Genomic DNA, 15,918 nt, shown 5'->3' with positions numbered 1-15,918 from the left:
GGAACACAAATCTGATATGATTGTTATTTGTCAAAAATCCTTTTTTTTTACTGTCACCAAACTCTAAGGTAAGTCATATCTGACAGTTTAAGTGAAATTGTCCACGCCGTAAAATAGGGTAATGAGTCCACAAAGTTTATCAATGTATATTTTACATAGATGATAAATTGAGCAATCATATTCTCTACTGAAATTGGACCCTGTCTTAATTCATTCCTCTACTATCACCTTCGCTTCAAGGTTCTTCAGATGTTAATTTTTTATTAAAATCCTCCAACCTCTGTTAAAGAAGATTTGAGTCCACATTGTTTGGGGCACCAAGCATAGCCTGTCAAGAGTGGTATCGATCAGGGACGTCACTTGACACTTTGTTGTATTTTCGGTTCGAAGAAAGTCACTGCTTGGAAATCCAGTGTACTCCGTAAGTGTTGTCCCTGACTAGCCTGTGTGGACTACATCCCTGAAGAGCCTGTGTGGACTACATCCCTGACTAGCCTGTGTGGACTACATCCATGACTAGCCTGCATGGACTACATCCCTGACTAGCCTGTGTGGACTACATCCTTGACTACTCTGTGTGGACTACATGTTCAACACCAAAGCTTGTTGTCATATTGTCATCACTGAAGTTTTTTATAGTAAAACATATTAATGGTTAAACAGGACTCACTTTTGTAGTAGCCAGTACATCCTTATTTTCAAAGTTCTGATCACACATTATGGTGAAGTTTTTGCTGCTACTGAAGATAACAAGCAAATTCGTTGATTTGATATCCCCCGCCAATATGCTTCTGGACACAAAAGTGTTATGTTTGACACTGAAAAAAGCATTTTTTCAAGATACAAAGGGCCATAACTCTGTTATGATCAGATGGTGTACAATGCCATTTGGTGTGCATCATCCTATTATCCATATATATACTCATACCAAGTTTCAATGAAATCCGCCAAAGAACTTCTAAGATATGGCTCCGGACACAAAAGTGCCGGACGGACGGAAAGACGGAGGGAAAGATGGACGGACGGACAAGGACAAAACAATATCCCTCCGCCTATGGTGGAGGATAATTAGAAGGATGAGGATAAGGAGGAAGAGATAGTGGTAGATGATTAATATTCCACTGCAAACAATATCTACATAGTGTGCACCAGACTCTGGATGTGCATAAACTGTCATCTCAGATTAGCTTGTGCAGTCTGCACAGGTTATCACATACAATACTTTATGCTTTTGTGGATTTTTTCTATTTCAACGAAGTCTTTGCTAAATGAAAATGCAGTTAAGGCAGAAAGTGTCATCCCTGATAAGAATGTACAGACTGCAAAAGCTAATCTGAGAATGGACTTTACGCACATGCATTAAAACCTGTTTTCCCAAAAGGCTCGTATGTTACATGTATAATCGATCTTTGTAATGATCATTAGAATCAAACAAGAGATGTTTTGTCAGAAACACAATGCCCCCTTCTGCGCCACTTTGAAGCCATATATTTGAACTTTGACTTTGAAGGATGACCTTGACCTTTCACCATTCAAAATGTGTAGCTCCATGAGATACACATGCATGCCAAATATCAAGTTGCTATCTTCAATATTGCAAAAGTTATGACCAATGTTAAAGTTTTCTGATGGACGGGCAGACGCCATATATTTGGTCTTTGACCTTTAAGGATGACCTTGACCTTTCACCACTCAAAATGTGCAGCTCCATGAGATACACATGCATGCCAAATGTCAAGTTACTATCTTCAAAATTGCAAATGTTATGACCAATTTAAAGTTTTCGGACTGACGGACAGTTAAAAAACTATATGACACCCTTCGGGGGCATAAAAATGAACCCATTATGATATGCACTACGTTATGTCAGGTTCACACCGAAGTGTGCTCCTAGAGTAACACATGGTGGTGCCAAGAACAATAGCACATAATGTGCATCAGTGTTTAAAATCCCAGTTGGCTTTGATACCCAAGTGTCCAGTGTCTGAAGCCAGCCTGGGTGAAACTTAGGCAGCTAAGTGTTGAAAAATTGCTTTAATATATACACAACCAACATAAAACAGAACACTTGGAACAGCCTTCCAGTAACTCTCAGCCTCTTCAGGTTTTATGTTGTTTGCTGCTCATCAGTATCCTACGATTGGAAATGCAGGCTTTAAAACTTGAATCTAGTAGGAAAGGTATCTAATTTAAGTTGACTTCCTACTGGACTACAAACATGGTAAAGTTTGTACCTAAGCTGTAAAGACTGAAGGCTGTTCAGGTCACATTATCCTCTCTGTATTCCCAACACGGCTGTTCAGGTCACATTATCCTCTCTGTATTCCCAACACGGCTGTTCAGGTCACATTATCCTCTCTGTATTCCCAACACGGCTGTTCAGGTCACATTATCCTCTCTGTATTCCCAACACTATTTAAGTTTGTTCTACAACATGTTGTTTTTTTCATTTTGATTAACTCTGCAAACTTTATGATTTTCAAATAATAACAGCTGATTGTTCATGATGAGATGGGTTATACAAATAAAATACAACAGTGTTGGTGGCTCTAAATAAGTGGGTTATATGTTTCTAATTTAGTGTCTTAGCTTCATTGAGAAAAAAAACACATAAACAATACATAAACTTAATGATGTGAATGAAAGAAATAGTGAATTGGTGAGTAAGAATGGTAATTTATTTACCAATTAATGAGTTTGGGAACTCTTCTTTCATTTTATGACCAGTGTTACTTAAACCCCACACGACATTGGGCCATATATATGTATAGAACATAAAGAATTAATTTCAAATTGAAGCAAAGACTCTCCAATGTGATGTGTAAATCAATGAAGGCCTCCTTCATGGGCAGTAAAACATGGGATATACTAACTACTGGTACGTGACAATGAAACAGAAATGCTAAAACTGGAAAACTGTAAGTCTAAAAACAAAAGTGTTTCTTTGTTTTTGATGTTGTAATTTTGTGTTTGTTTGTAGTTGTTTTTCTAACCCTTTCCCCTGTAAGGAGCAAAGTGAAAATGGCTTTTGCAACCAGCTTAACTCTTTCAGTGCTAGAACTGAATTTTGAAGGCCTTTGCAAACAGTTTGGATCCCGATGAGACGCCACAGAACGTGGCGTCTCATCAGGATCCAAACTGTTTGCTATTCTGATAGTATTCTCTGAAAAAAAATAGAAGAAAATGCTGATTATAGAAATTCAGCAGACGACATTTTAGCAGCCGACAAATTTCCCAGCATGCAAAGGGTTAAAACCAGAACAGCCTGTGAGTAACTGCCAGTCTGTTAAGATTTTATGCTGCTCATCAGTATCTAAGGCTTGGAAATGAACCATTTAAAACTTGAATTTAGTACGAAATGTATTTAATTAAATGTAACTTTTTAAGGGACTACAAATGCGTCAAAATACGTATTTGAGTGGTAAAGGGAGGGTCAGGCAACAAATCCCTGCATTTAAATTTATTTATGACCCTTCAAATATAAGCTGAGCATTTCAAGTGTGCAAGTACAATCAGATAATAAATTGGGAAAAATATAATTGTTTCAATCATATTCAAATATCACAGAAAAACTGAATATTATGTATCTTAGGAAATAAAAATGACATCAATTGTCAAAGAATTTGAATTCAACAGAAGATGACATCTCTTGGGAAATACATTCTCTCAAGTTCTAACAAAAAGGAGAAGAGTATTGTGTGCACAACTTTTGTCTCTTCAATTACAGAACAACGATATGAGCAGGGTCATGCAAAAATGGGGTTTATGTCATGTGTTTGCATCGTAGCTCCATACCAGCCTGCGCAACTTGCAGTCTCTTGTCAGCTAGAAAGTCACACAACAATTTTGTGTTTCCATAAGCTGACAGGGTAGCTCCATACCAGCCTGCGCAACTTGCAGTCTCTTGTCAGCTAGAAAGTCACACAACAATTTTGTGTTTCCATAAGCTGACAGGCTAGCTCCTTACCAGTTTGCACAAATGCGCAGGCTTTTCTTGAGCTATGCTGTCCCCGTATGGCCTTGGTCCAATTTTCTCATGACACAGGCACATTTTCAAAAAGGCACACGACTGCAAGTGTAGTGAGTCTGTTTCTTGATAAAACAAGCACTGTCACTATATGAGCTGCAAGCCCTTCTTGATAAAACAAGCACTGTCACTATATGAGCTGCAAGCCCTTCTTGATAAAACAAGCACTGTCACTATATGAGCTGTAAGCCCTTCTTGATAAAACAAGCACTGTCACTATATGAGCTGTAAGCTCTTCTTGATAAAACAAGCACTGTCACTATATGAGCTGTAAGCCCTTCTTGATAAAACAAGCACTGTCACTATATGAGCTGTAAGCTCTTCTTGATAAAACAAGCACTGTCACTATATGAGCTGTAAGCCCTTCAAGTATCTATTTCTCTCAAAAGTGTGATCTATACCTTCTAAGTTGGAAAAACATGTTTTATTGCTTTATTGAAAAACAGGCATAAAAATGTACTCATATGATTTTTTCAATCAATGTTAAAAGGGTACACTGGTTCACTGGGGTTTACACACAGGCTGGACAGAATGTAAATACACCGTTAAGAACTTTATTTTTGCAAATATCTTAATTTATTGAAATACATAAGCAAAATCTTTGGTCCTTGGCGAAATGTTGTTCATGATTTCATGAACACTTCAAGCCAATCAGGAATTGTTCATGAACCGTTCTCAAAAAGTTCCTGATCTTGGTTCATGAACTTTTGGACATGAACTGTTCTTAAGACACGTTCATGAACAGTTTATGAATTTTTGTTGAACACTTCAAAGTTCATGAACAGTTTTTCATCTAGCCATAAATACTTAGTAATGAACATTTCATGAACAATTATTTCTGATGACTTTTCTGAGACAGACTTTGAGGATCAATCATGAATAATTCATGAATTCCTTTGTGCTAGATGTTTCATAAATAGTTCAATAACTTTTTAAGGACCTTTCCTGTTCTTGAATTATTCTTAAACTATTCTTGAACACTTTAAGAACTTTTTTGAACAACATGTTCTGATGTTCTTAAACAGGTCTACACAATGTTTTTGAACATATGATGGACTTTTTAAGAATCCAATATGTTCTTAAAAGGATCTGTCATTGTTCTTGGAAGACTTAAAAGACAAGTTTAAGAACGTTTTAAGGACATCTTATTACAAGAACAGTTTAAGATGATATCAAGAACTCAAACATGTACATTGCATTGCTGTTTTTACAAAGGAAGAGTATTGTGTGCACAGGAAGTTGCAACGGAAGGCACATGGTTTATGTTATATTTGAAAATGTAAGTCTTAATAAATTACTGGCTGAACTGATCAGCCATTGGTTCCATTTCAAGTTCTTTGGCACTGTAAGTGTAACCATTTCAGGAAAACCATTGATTAGTAAATGATTCTTGAACTGAAAATGAGACTATTCATAATCTTTTCAATACATGAATTATTCATGAACATATAGTGCAAAGTTGTATTATGAAATTTAAAGAGTATTATCAAACCACTTGTATCTCAGTTATAAGTGTTATATTTAAATTATTGTTATATGTTGCTATCAATATGTTAAGTGCTAATACAAGACTTGTTTCTTCTTACCCTGACCTGTTTGTTGAGTAACCTTTGCATAAATTGACAAATTCTTGTTCATGAATAGTTCATGAACACTTCATGCCACCTCAGTTCATGAACTCTTGAAGAACTATGGTTCATGAACTATTCACTGACAGTCCGTGAACAGAAAATGAGCCATTGAAAAATAGAAGAAAAATGTTCATGAACTGTTCATGAACAGCAAAACCCTGAAGAATTTTTCAAGAATTGTGTTGTTCATGAACTGTTCAAGAACACTTCATGCCATTGGTGTTCATGAATAGTTCATGAACATTTCATGCCATAATGGTTCAAGAATAGTTCATGAGCACTTCATGCCATAAGGGTTCAAGAATATTTCATGAACACTTCATGCCATAAGGTTTCAAGAATATTTCATGAACACTTCATGCCATTAGTGTTCATGAACAGTTATTGAACTAAAATTTCAAGAACATTTCAAAGACGTGGCTCATTTTCTGTTCACTGACTATTCATGAACAATTCATGAACTCAGTTCACGAACAGTTCATGAACAGTTCACGAATTATTCGTGAACTGCAGAACAACATTTCGCAGGGGGACTGCATAAAAGACAGTTTTTTTCTTGCAGTTTGTGATGATATCTTAAGATTTAAGAATAAATCATTGAATACGCCTGAAATCGGTGCCAAAAATTCACAATGTGTGCAGCATAATGGTGTACATAAATGCGTTAGACTTAGATTTTTTTGCCAAGAACACAGGCTTATTAAATATTTAAGTAATTCTGATGTATTTCGCATTGCCATAAGCAGCAAAAAAAACCTGTCTTGTACGCACTAGTTGAACTTCTTAAGAAAAATTGTTTTTAAAAGTTCTTTGAAAAAAAGCACCACATACTGATGTGCTTACAATATTTTCAATTAGAATTTTGCAAACAAAAAATTACAGATGTAAGATTGTTCTGCACACACACAATTAACAAAGGACAATAACTTCAAAATACTCCAAAACACAAAAATTGGGGATAATACATCCTACAGTGGAAACACATTAAGTGTTATGGGCCAAAACCAGTCACAACCAACCTCCTTTTCGCATAAAATCTACAAATCAAAGGTATTCAACTGTGCAAGTTTGAAGGAGATCCATCAAGTAATAAAGGACAAGTTACAACACAAGCTTCAGAAAACAATATATTCTTCAGCAGAAAACAGACAAAGGGGCATATTTCTGCAAAAACTTGACGAAGCCAAAATTAGTTTCTTTCACATCATCTTACCATCATACAACTGTGAAAATTTTAGCAAGATGTCTCCAGTAGTTAATTCTTTCAGTGCTGGAACTGAATTTTGAAGGCCTTTGCAAACAGTTTGGATCCACATGAGACGCCACAGAACATGGCGTCTCGTCAGGATCCAAACTGTTTGCTATTCTGATAAGTATTCTTTAAAAAAAAAATCAAAGAAAATGCTAATTTTAGAAATTCAGCAGACAACATTTTAGCAGACTACAAATTACCCAGCATGCAAAGGGTTAAAGAAGAGTTGGAAACACAAGCTTCGAAAGGTATGCACGTTTCTACATACAAACGGTAGATACGGATGAACAATATACCAAATGGTGCACAAGTGCCATGCTTTAAGCTACCAACAATTTGGGTGGAAAAAAAAGGGTATAACTTAAGCATTGTTTAATGTACCATGATTAAAATTTCACAGGCACAACTTTGTATCATAAGGAACAATGCATGCAAATTTGACTGTAATTACAGGAATACTTTTTCTGACAAGTTTGTATCTATGGCGGACATAAATCAATGATGATTCCAGCATCCCCCTCTACTTCATCACAAGAGTATAATAAATATCTTAGTTTTTGTGTAATCAAGTAAAATGATTATGACCACTTCAGTTTAGAATAAAACAGTAGCAGTTTCCATTATTATTAGGGCTTAAGTGTGCATATCTGAACTTTTTTTGCAATAAATACTTCCATTATTTTCTTAACAAAAATATTTCAACTGCAGGGGCTATTTAAAGTATTTTTAAATTGAGATTTATCAATATATTTTAATATGTTCTGTCTTAAAGAGGAACTAATATTTTCTTATACTTTTTTATCAAGTGCCTTTGACATCAAGTAAACCACCACAAAAGCAATCTTAAGGTATGTATTGCTTAAGATTATCAAATATAACTATCAAGATTTATTCTTTAATCAGTCAATGAAATGTTAAGATGAAGTTGCCATCTCATCTAAGGGTTATCAATCCCCATGTGTAAAAAGGCAAACAATACTAGCAACATAATTCTTACCTCAAAACCTTGAACACCATCTCTGAACTTTTTAATAACATAAACATGAGAATTAAAATTATAAACTTACACTTAAGGCAATTTATAAAACACAGTAACAGTAACTGATGTACATATCGCATAAAGATACAAAAAAAAGAAAACAAAAGCATTCCTTTAAAGTGTTTTACCTTTTTACTGTCCACTTCATTTAATTTCCCGCTTCTCCCAACAAGAGAAAAAATCTCCTACTCTAAACATAGGTTCAAACATTTCAACATGTCACCATGTTGTACATTATTCCCCATGCCCAGCGCTCCACTGTGTTTCAATAGACAAAATCAATTGGCCTTTTGTTCTGTAGATTTTTATGTGTAAGATGAAACACTAAGTCAGAAATAGCAAACAGGTTATAGGAACAGAACATGCACATTACTGATCATAACAATTCTGCAAAAAACACTGTAATATGTGAATTGGGAATAAGACATCAAACTGAGAATGGACATCATTTTGTAATTTTCTCAAACAAAACTATTCATTTCATGATCTACATATATTTTTGTAATATACTATCTACAATTTAAGCTTAAGAATAAATTTTCCATGACTTTTTCATTAACAGTGATTGAATTTGTATCATTTAGAGTTTATTTTCAAACCGTGTCCATGCGCGGCATAGACACAGTTTCATTTCATGAGGATTTTTTTTTAAATTAATAAACAATCCAGTTTTGAAGTAAAATCAATTTAAATGATGCTATTTTATATGCAAGTATATGTTTTAATTATAATTTGTTAAACTAGATAAATGCAACATATAAAACTGCATATTGTGCACTTTTGATAAAACACAATTTATTCCCAAATTGATGTCTTATTCCCAATTCACATAATACAGTGTTAAAAGCATATACTTGGAATATTCCTTTTCTTTATTCAATACTGTGTAGAAACTAAAGTTTTGAAGACATGATTATTTTCTGGTATATAAATATTAAGAACGATTTCCTAATAATATTAACTAAAACATATAATATGAAGATTTACCAAGTGAATGCACGGTAGCCATGCATAACAAAATAATCATGGACCACTTATGGGAAAGAAACTAAGCACCACTAATAGCACAGTAGCTATATTATATTTATATCACAGTAACTATGTAACACTTTTGGCGAAGTTAACTAACTTACTATGTAACTTTTATGTCACAGTTATAGCAATGTGACATTAATGTCACGGTAAATGTCATATAAGCTTTGTAACATTTATGGCAAAGTAACTATGCAATATTTATGGCAAAATATATATGAAACATTTAAGGTACACCTTATTGTTTAAATAACTAGCCAAACCTTAGGGCTAAGTAACTAGGTACATCTTATGAGTAAGTAACTAGGTACATCATATGGATAAGTAACTAGGTACATCATATGGATAAGTAACTAGGTACATCATATGGATAAGTAACTTAACAGCTTATAGTTATGTTACATAGCACAAGTTGAAGCTATGTGACTATGAACACCTATTATGCTTACATTTCAAGGTACATATAGTTGCTAAGTAACTATAATTGTGCACCTTATGGCTAAGTACACATGTGAACCTAATATGCTCAATAAACTATGAGCAACCTATGGCTTAGTAAATGGGCACCTTATGGCTAAGTAACTTTGGTAACTGTATGATTTAGTAACTGTGGGCACCTTATGGCTAAGTAAATATGTGTGTCATACGGCTAAGTAACTATGGGTCAGGGATCATATTTTTTTCGGTTTTGTCGGTCCTAGACCGATTGGGGTCATGAAAGACCGATTGAAAATCCCAAAGAGTCGGTCCGATTCTGTTTGCTAAAATTCCCATGTCATGAAATCGATTACGCAGTGCACATGCTAGCATACCCTAATTACATTCTTATCTCGATTAGTTGTGATAAACCATTCACTGCAGTCTCTAAACCGGTCAGGACCAGTCTATTGCACGTCAGCCGACTAGTATCAGCGTATGACCCCAAACAACGAAGATTCGCGCGGTTGTGTATTAGTCAAGCGTGAATAACCCAGTGTCAATATCAATCGATAATTTCACTTGCTTATACCTAGCACACTAATCGGTCTGTAATGTGTGCTCGTCCACGATAAAATCGTTGACAGTTACTTCGGAGATTAAAACCTCGATGTTATCCTCGTGGAAATTGTGCATTTCATGCATGATTCAATCAGTAAACTTTCATATAAACAAAGAAGAAAATCGGATATTCTGCAATAATTGTGGGCGGACCTTATACACTGAAAGCACGCACTGTAACTAAACAAAACATGCCTATACATTTTCCACCAGCGTAATAATCCAACAGTAAATGAATGAAAGTTGCGGTTTTGATTGACAGAACAGCCGAAAGTTATTTTTATGGGCGGAACTTCACATAAAATAGTACACAAGAAAAATAATATACATTGTATAAATCTTTAGTAAAAATCGTGTTAGAATCGAAATAATTCGTGTACTTTATTGTTTGTTGTTGAATAACCCACGACCGGAAGTTAAGATGCGTGGTTTTTAATCACTCGTGCTTCGCACTCGTGATTTAATCCCTACGCATCTAAACTATCTGCCGTGGTTTATTCGACAACAAACTATAACGTACACGAATTGTATTTCAACTATTTGGTTTTATTATTGCCAGTAGCCATCCTTCGCACAGACATTTGTTAGATTCAATGCATGTGTGTAAGCTATTATCGAGTCGACAATGATTTAAAACATCGTTATAGACTAACACAGGTTAATAATATTGACAACGATGAAAAGTCAGATAAAACAGTTACCGAAACAACAATGAAATAGCTAATGATAAAACCAACTGAGAAAACTCGTATGTTCCGTTTAAAAAAATGCTTAAAGCAATTTTACTTGTACATTATTATACCCTCTTCATGAATGGCAAAATCAATGGTATATATTTTTACGTAATTTGTCATAATTTCGGATAAAAAATTTCGGACACTTTTTCCCCATTTAAATCAAGACCGATTGATGTTGCTGGAAAATATGATCCCTGCTATGGGTACCTTATTTCTCAATAACTATGGTCACCTTATGGTTAAGTTATTATGGGCATTTTTTGGCTAAGTAACTATGTGCACAGTATGGCTAAGAAACAACACTTCAACACCATTATTTCGAAGTCGTCGGGACCGTTGAAAAAACTTCGGATTGACGAGAATTCGAAATAAACATTTGACAGAAAACATTTTTGATTCTGTTAACATAAAAAACGTTGTGGAATTCGCATGGTTTGGTTACCCGCTTACTTAAAAACGTAAACTAGTCAGATAGCAATAGATTTCTACTTGTAACAAACAGAGGAATAAAACGATTCTTTTTCTTGTTTTTGTTTTTCTCTAATTCCAGAACAAATAAAATACAACAAATTCCACAACGTTTTATATTTTAGGAATCAAAGAAGTATTCTGGCAAATGTTTATTTCGAATTATCGTTAATCCGAAGTTTTTTTAACGATCCCGACGACTTCGAAATAACGGTGTTGAAGTGTACATATAAATACATTTTCGGAAATGAATTAACATTTTTTTTAAATAATTCGCGATGTCTCTGTACAATGGCGTTCGCGCAGACGATAAAGTTGTAATTATCGGCTTTTGACGCTCCACGACAAAGGTGTGAAACTACACTCAGTATTTTGCAGTTTTTACTTCAGATAAAGATTGATAATTAGGTGCAAATTATAGTGTTGGGACCAACAGAATCACTTCGAATTAACGATTTCTTCGGTTTAACGAAGTTCGGATTAACAATGAAATTTTACATTAAACAAAGAAAAAACTAAATTGGGACCCGAAAAATACTTCGAAATAACAGTATCTTCAGATTATCGGTGTTCGAAATAACGGTGTTGAAGTGTATATGCACCTTGTGGTGAAGTTACTATGGTCACCTCATTGCTTAGTAACTATGGGCAGCTTGTGGTGAGGTAACTACGTGCACAGTGTGGCTAAGTAAGTATGTGCACCTTATATCTATGGTCACCTTATGGCTAAGTAACTATGTGAATTTAATTGCTAAGTAACTATGGGAGCCTTATGGCTAAGTAAGTATGGGCACCTTATGGCTAAAAAACTATGGGCACCATATTGCTAAGTAACTATGAGCACACTGCAGAGGCGTATTTAGGTGGGGGGCAAGGGGGCTAAAGCCCCCCCAGCTGGGTGGCTAGACACGATTTTTAATAAAAAAGAGCCCCTTACAGTTTCAATTTACTTGTGTATTTCCTGTCATATGTCCCTAATTAAGCCATAAACAGCTGTAGATTTGTGTGATTAGCCCCCAGGCATGTGTACAGACGATCTAACCTTCGTCAGCTTAAGTGCACGCTTCATTGACTGTAAGTAATAAACTGCGCTATTTGATTGGCTGAAGAAGATACATTCAACTAATGAAATTCATCCATACATTTAGCTATAGATAAATGTTTACAAATGGCTGCCACATGAGTCTTGTGAAAAACAATCTTTCAATTTGTAGCAATTAAAGAGTTTAGACGAACGCAATGGACAATCATTATTATTTTTTCGGTAATTTCTTTGATGAATTTAATTGGTATTAGCTCTTTAGAGTGATAATCCTTTTGAGTAACAAGTTATTGCCAGTGAAATTCAACTGCACACTTAATGAATGGCAATTTTTTTTTTTTTGATTTGTTTTTTTTACAAATCGGGCTAACTGCTTTGATGTTCATCCATAGTTTTTAAAATTAACAAGAAATATCTTTAAAAAAGATATACGGCGTTGATTGTGGTCGATGTTTATGAACGATCAAAAGTTATATATATGAGATAAAAAGTAGCGGATGCCTTTTTTCTGCGCAGTTCTTAGCTACATCACAAGCAAATCAATTACGGGGTGTTGCGCCACATTTCGTGGCTTATTTTGCTTTATGTGATATTATTACTCAGATATGTATATTTACAGAATAGAAAAACACAAGAAACATGAAAATAAACGAGTGCATATAGGTCAGCCGGCATCCGAATCTTTTTTAATTGCATAATCATAGTATAGTGAATTATTGTGCTCATGCTTAATAAACTGGTCTAAATGGATAAATATTTCTAATTAATTTTATCAAAATTGGTCCTTATCATGCAAGTGTTGAAAACATATTAAAAATTGATGATTGACATACCACAATAATATCGGCGAATATCTTTATTTAGTATCTTTCTGATCAAAACAGACTTCAAGTGCACAAAGTTTACGAGACGGCGTTTATATAAAGATTTCTGCAACTGACTGCAAACTGACATTGATACCTTGCGGATTGGAATGCAATGCATTTAAGTTAGGAAACAATTCTGCTGCTGAAACGACGGCTTGTTTACGCCAACTGTACACGACCAAGGCAATAGCTGTGCCTAAAATATTGATATATCGACAAAGCGACTAAACGAACTATTTACTCCATCAGACAAAAATAGCATAGATTCCAATTTTTTCCTTCAATGAAAAGATCGCAACCCCTTCTGCGAACTCCGGTGATGAACTGTATATAAACTCTGACTTTCACACACTGGCCGCGAATTGACCCGAAACCTCGCGGGTTGAAATGCAATGCAAGTAAGTACTAAATATGAGAATATAGCCTTTAGTATAAACGCTTTTGCGCTGGTAATTCTCTGAAAATAAAAGGTGAACGCACAAACTGTATTTATGTCGAAAATTGATTGTAAAACTGTTCTTTCTATTGAGCCTTTTCATTAGAGATAAAATTGTTTCATGCAGTAAAACAGTGTAACAAAGACGCGGATATGTTTCCAATGTTCTGGTGTTATACTCAAATCAGCCAATGGAATAAATGAAGTGAATTCATTCATACCTAGCCGCGGGAAATTTTATTTGAATATTATTGGACACTTACAAAGGTCAAGTCAGGGTGAAAAGCTGGCTTAATACAGCTTACGCCGAAAAAAGACTAAAAAATGAATTACTTTGCTATATGAAACTAAATCATTTTCTTAAAGCGTGACAACATCGAGGCAGCAACACCCGAATTAAACTACACAAAACACCTAACGACTCCCTTTGTTGACACTTTTGTGAACGAAATGGACACCCGATTCAGTTATTTGCAGACTAAGGCAGCCATGGGATTGAAGTTTATACCTGAACAAATATGCTCCTCTCCTGTCAGTGCTAGTGACCTTGAATGGTTCAATGATGATCTCCCTTCCCCTCAGTCCCTCCCTGCCGAGTTGCACTTTATATGGAAGGCTAGGTGGAAAGGTGTACCCAACCCACCTACTTCCCTTCAGGGCTCTGATGCACATTGTGATTCCCAGCTGTACCCCACCATTTACACTGTTTTGTCCATATCATGTGTGTTCCCTGTCACATCATGCGAGTGTGAAAGGAGTATCAGTGCCCAAGGACTTGTTAAGACAAAACTAAGATCATCAATGGGTCAGGACAGGTTTTCCGCTGTGTGCCTGCTTTCCTTCATAGGGACATGGACATAAACATTTTAATGTTGTACCTAAGTTGACGTAGAAGAACATCCAACAAGGTTAAATAGGAGGTCCACCCATCTTACACCGTTAAAAAAGTTATGGATAAAGATAATGTCTCCCACCAATTTAGTGGTTTGAGAGACATTTGATTTACCCCTGTGTGTCTGTCTGTCCGTGTGTCTGTCACACTTGATGTGTGAACTCAAGTTCTTATTTGTTTCACATGCACTTTTATCATGCAAAATGCTGATTAGATAGCAGGAAATCGCATCATTTCAAGGTGCAATTTCAAAAAAAATTCAACGACGGAAGGGGACACCCTCTCCCGCACCCTCCCCTGTTTAGCCCCCCCTCTGAAAATTTTCTGGATACGCCTCTGCACTGTGTCTTAGTAAATATGTACATCTTATGGTTAAGTAACTACCGGTAGGTGCACCTTATGGCTAAGTAAGTATGTACACCTTATGGTTACATAACTATGGGTACCATATTGCTAAGTTACTATGGGTATCTTATGGGTAAGTAACTAAGGGCACCCTATGACTAGGAACACCTTATGACTAAGTATTTTGGTACAATTTATGACTAAGATACTAGGTGTACTTATGTTTAAGTAGCTTTAGGTACACCTTATGACTAAATTACTAGGTACACCGTATGACTAAGTAACTATGTACACTTTATGGCTAAGTAACTATGCACACCTTATGGCTATGTAACTAGGTACATATTATGGCCTCAGAAACTATGTATACTTTATAACTAAGTAATTGTGTACATCTGATGGCTACTAAGTAACTGGGTACATGTTATGGCTAAGTAACAAGGTAAACCTTATGACTGAGTATCTTGGAACAAATTATAACTAAGCAACTAGTTACACCTTATAACTAAGTAACTATGTACACCTTATGGCTAAGTAACTAGGTACAGATTATTAATACGTAACTAAGTACACATTATGACACAGTTACTATGTTTACCTTGTGACCAAGTAACTAAGTACATCTTATGATTTAGTTTATATCTACACTTTATGACTAAGTAACTAAATATGCATTATATCAAGTATTTAGGTACACCCTTTAACTATGTAACTTATGTACACATAATGGCTAAGTAAATAGACACACATTATGGCTAAGTTACTATGTACACCTTATAACTCAGTAACTAGGTACTTCTTATGATTAAGTAACTAGGTACACCTAATGGCTATGTAATAAGGTACATCTTATGACTCATTATCTAGGTTCAACTGATGGCTATGTAACTAGATGAACCTAATGGCTTGTTAACTATGTGCACATTATGACTAAGTATCTATGTACATCTTATGACCAACAAACTAGATACACTTTATGACTTAGTATCTTAGTATACCAAATTACTAAGTAACTAGGTACATCTTATGACTATATACACCTAATGACTTAGTTACTATGTACACCTTATGGCGAAGTAACTCGGTATACCTTTTGACTTAGTTACAATGTAA

General features: G+C 35.2%; 1 protein-coding gene across 7 annotated transcripts in view; it reads right to left on the bottom strand.

Moving 5' to 3' along the window:
• Positions 1-15,918, bottom strand: part of LOC127846744 (uncharacterized) — a 108,280-nt gene that overhangs the window by 76,202 nt on the left and 16,160 nt on the right. For 5 of the 7 annotated variants that reach the window (XM_052378240.1, XM_052378245.1, XM_052378243.1 and 2 more), the window contains exon 3: positions 7,908-7,934. The exons of the other annotated variants lie outside the window; for them this stretch is intronic. In XM_052378240.1, the coding sequence (XP_052234200.1) occupies positions 7,908-7,934 (27 nt within the window). The remainder of the gene's footprint in view (positions 1-7,907; positions 7,935-15,918) is intronic. 7 annotated transcript variants of the gene reach the window in all.

The sequence above is a fragment of the Dreissena polymorpha genome, chromosome 9 (assembly GCF_020536995.1).
Source record: "Dreissena polymorpha isolate Duluth1 chromosome 9, UMN_Dpol_1.0, whole genome shotgun sequence".
Lineage (NCBI taxonomy): Eukaryota > Metazoa > Mollusca > Bivalvia > Myida > Dreissenidae > Dreissena > Dreissena polymorpha.
The sequence above is the reverse complement of the archived record's forward strand: the minus strand, read 5'-3'. Positions and strand labels throughout refer to the sequence as shown.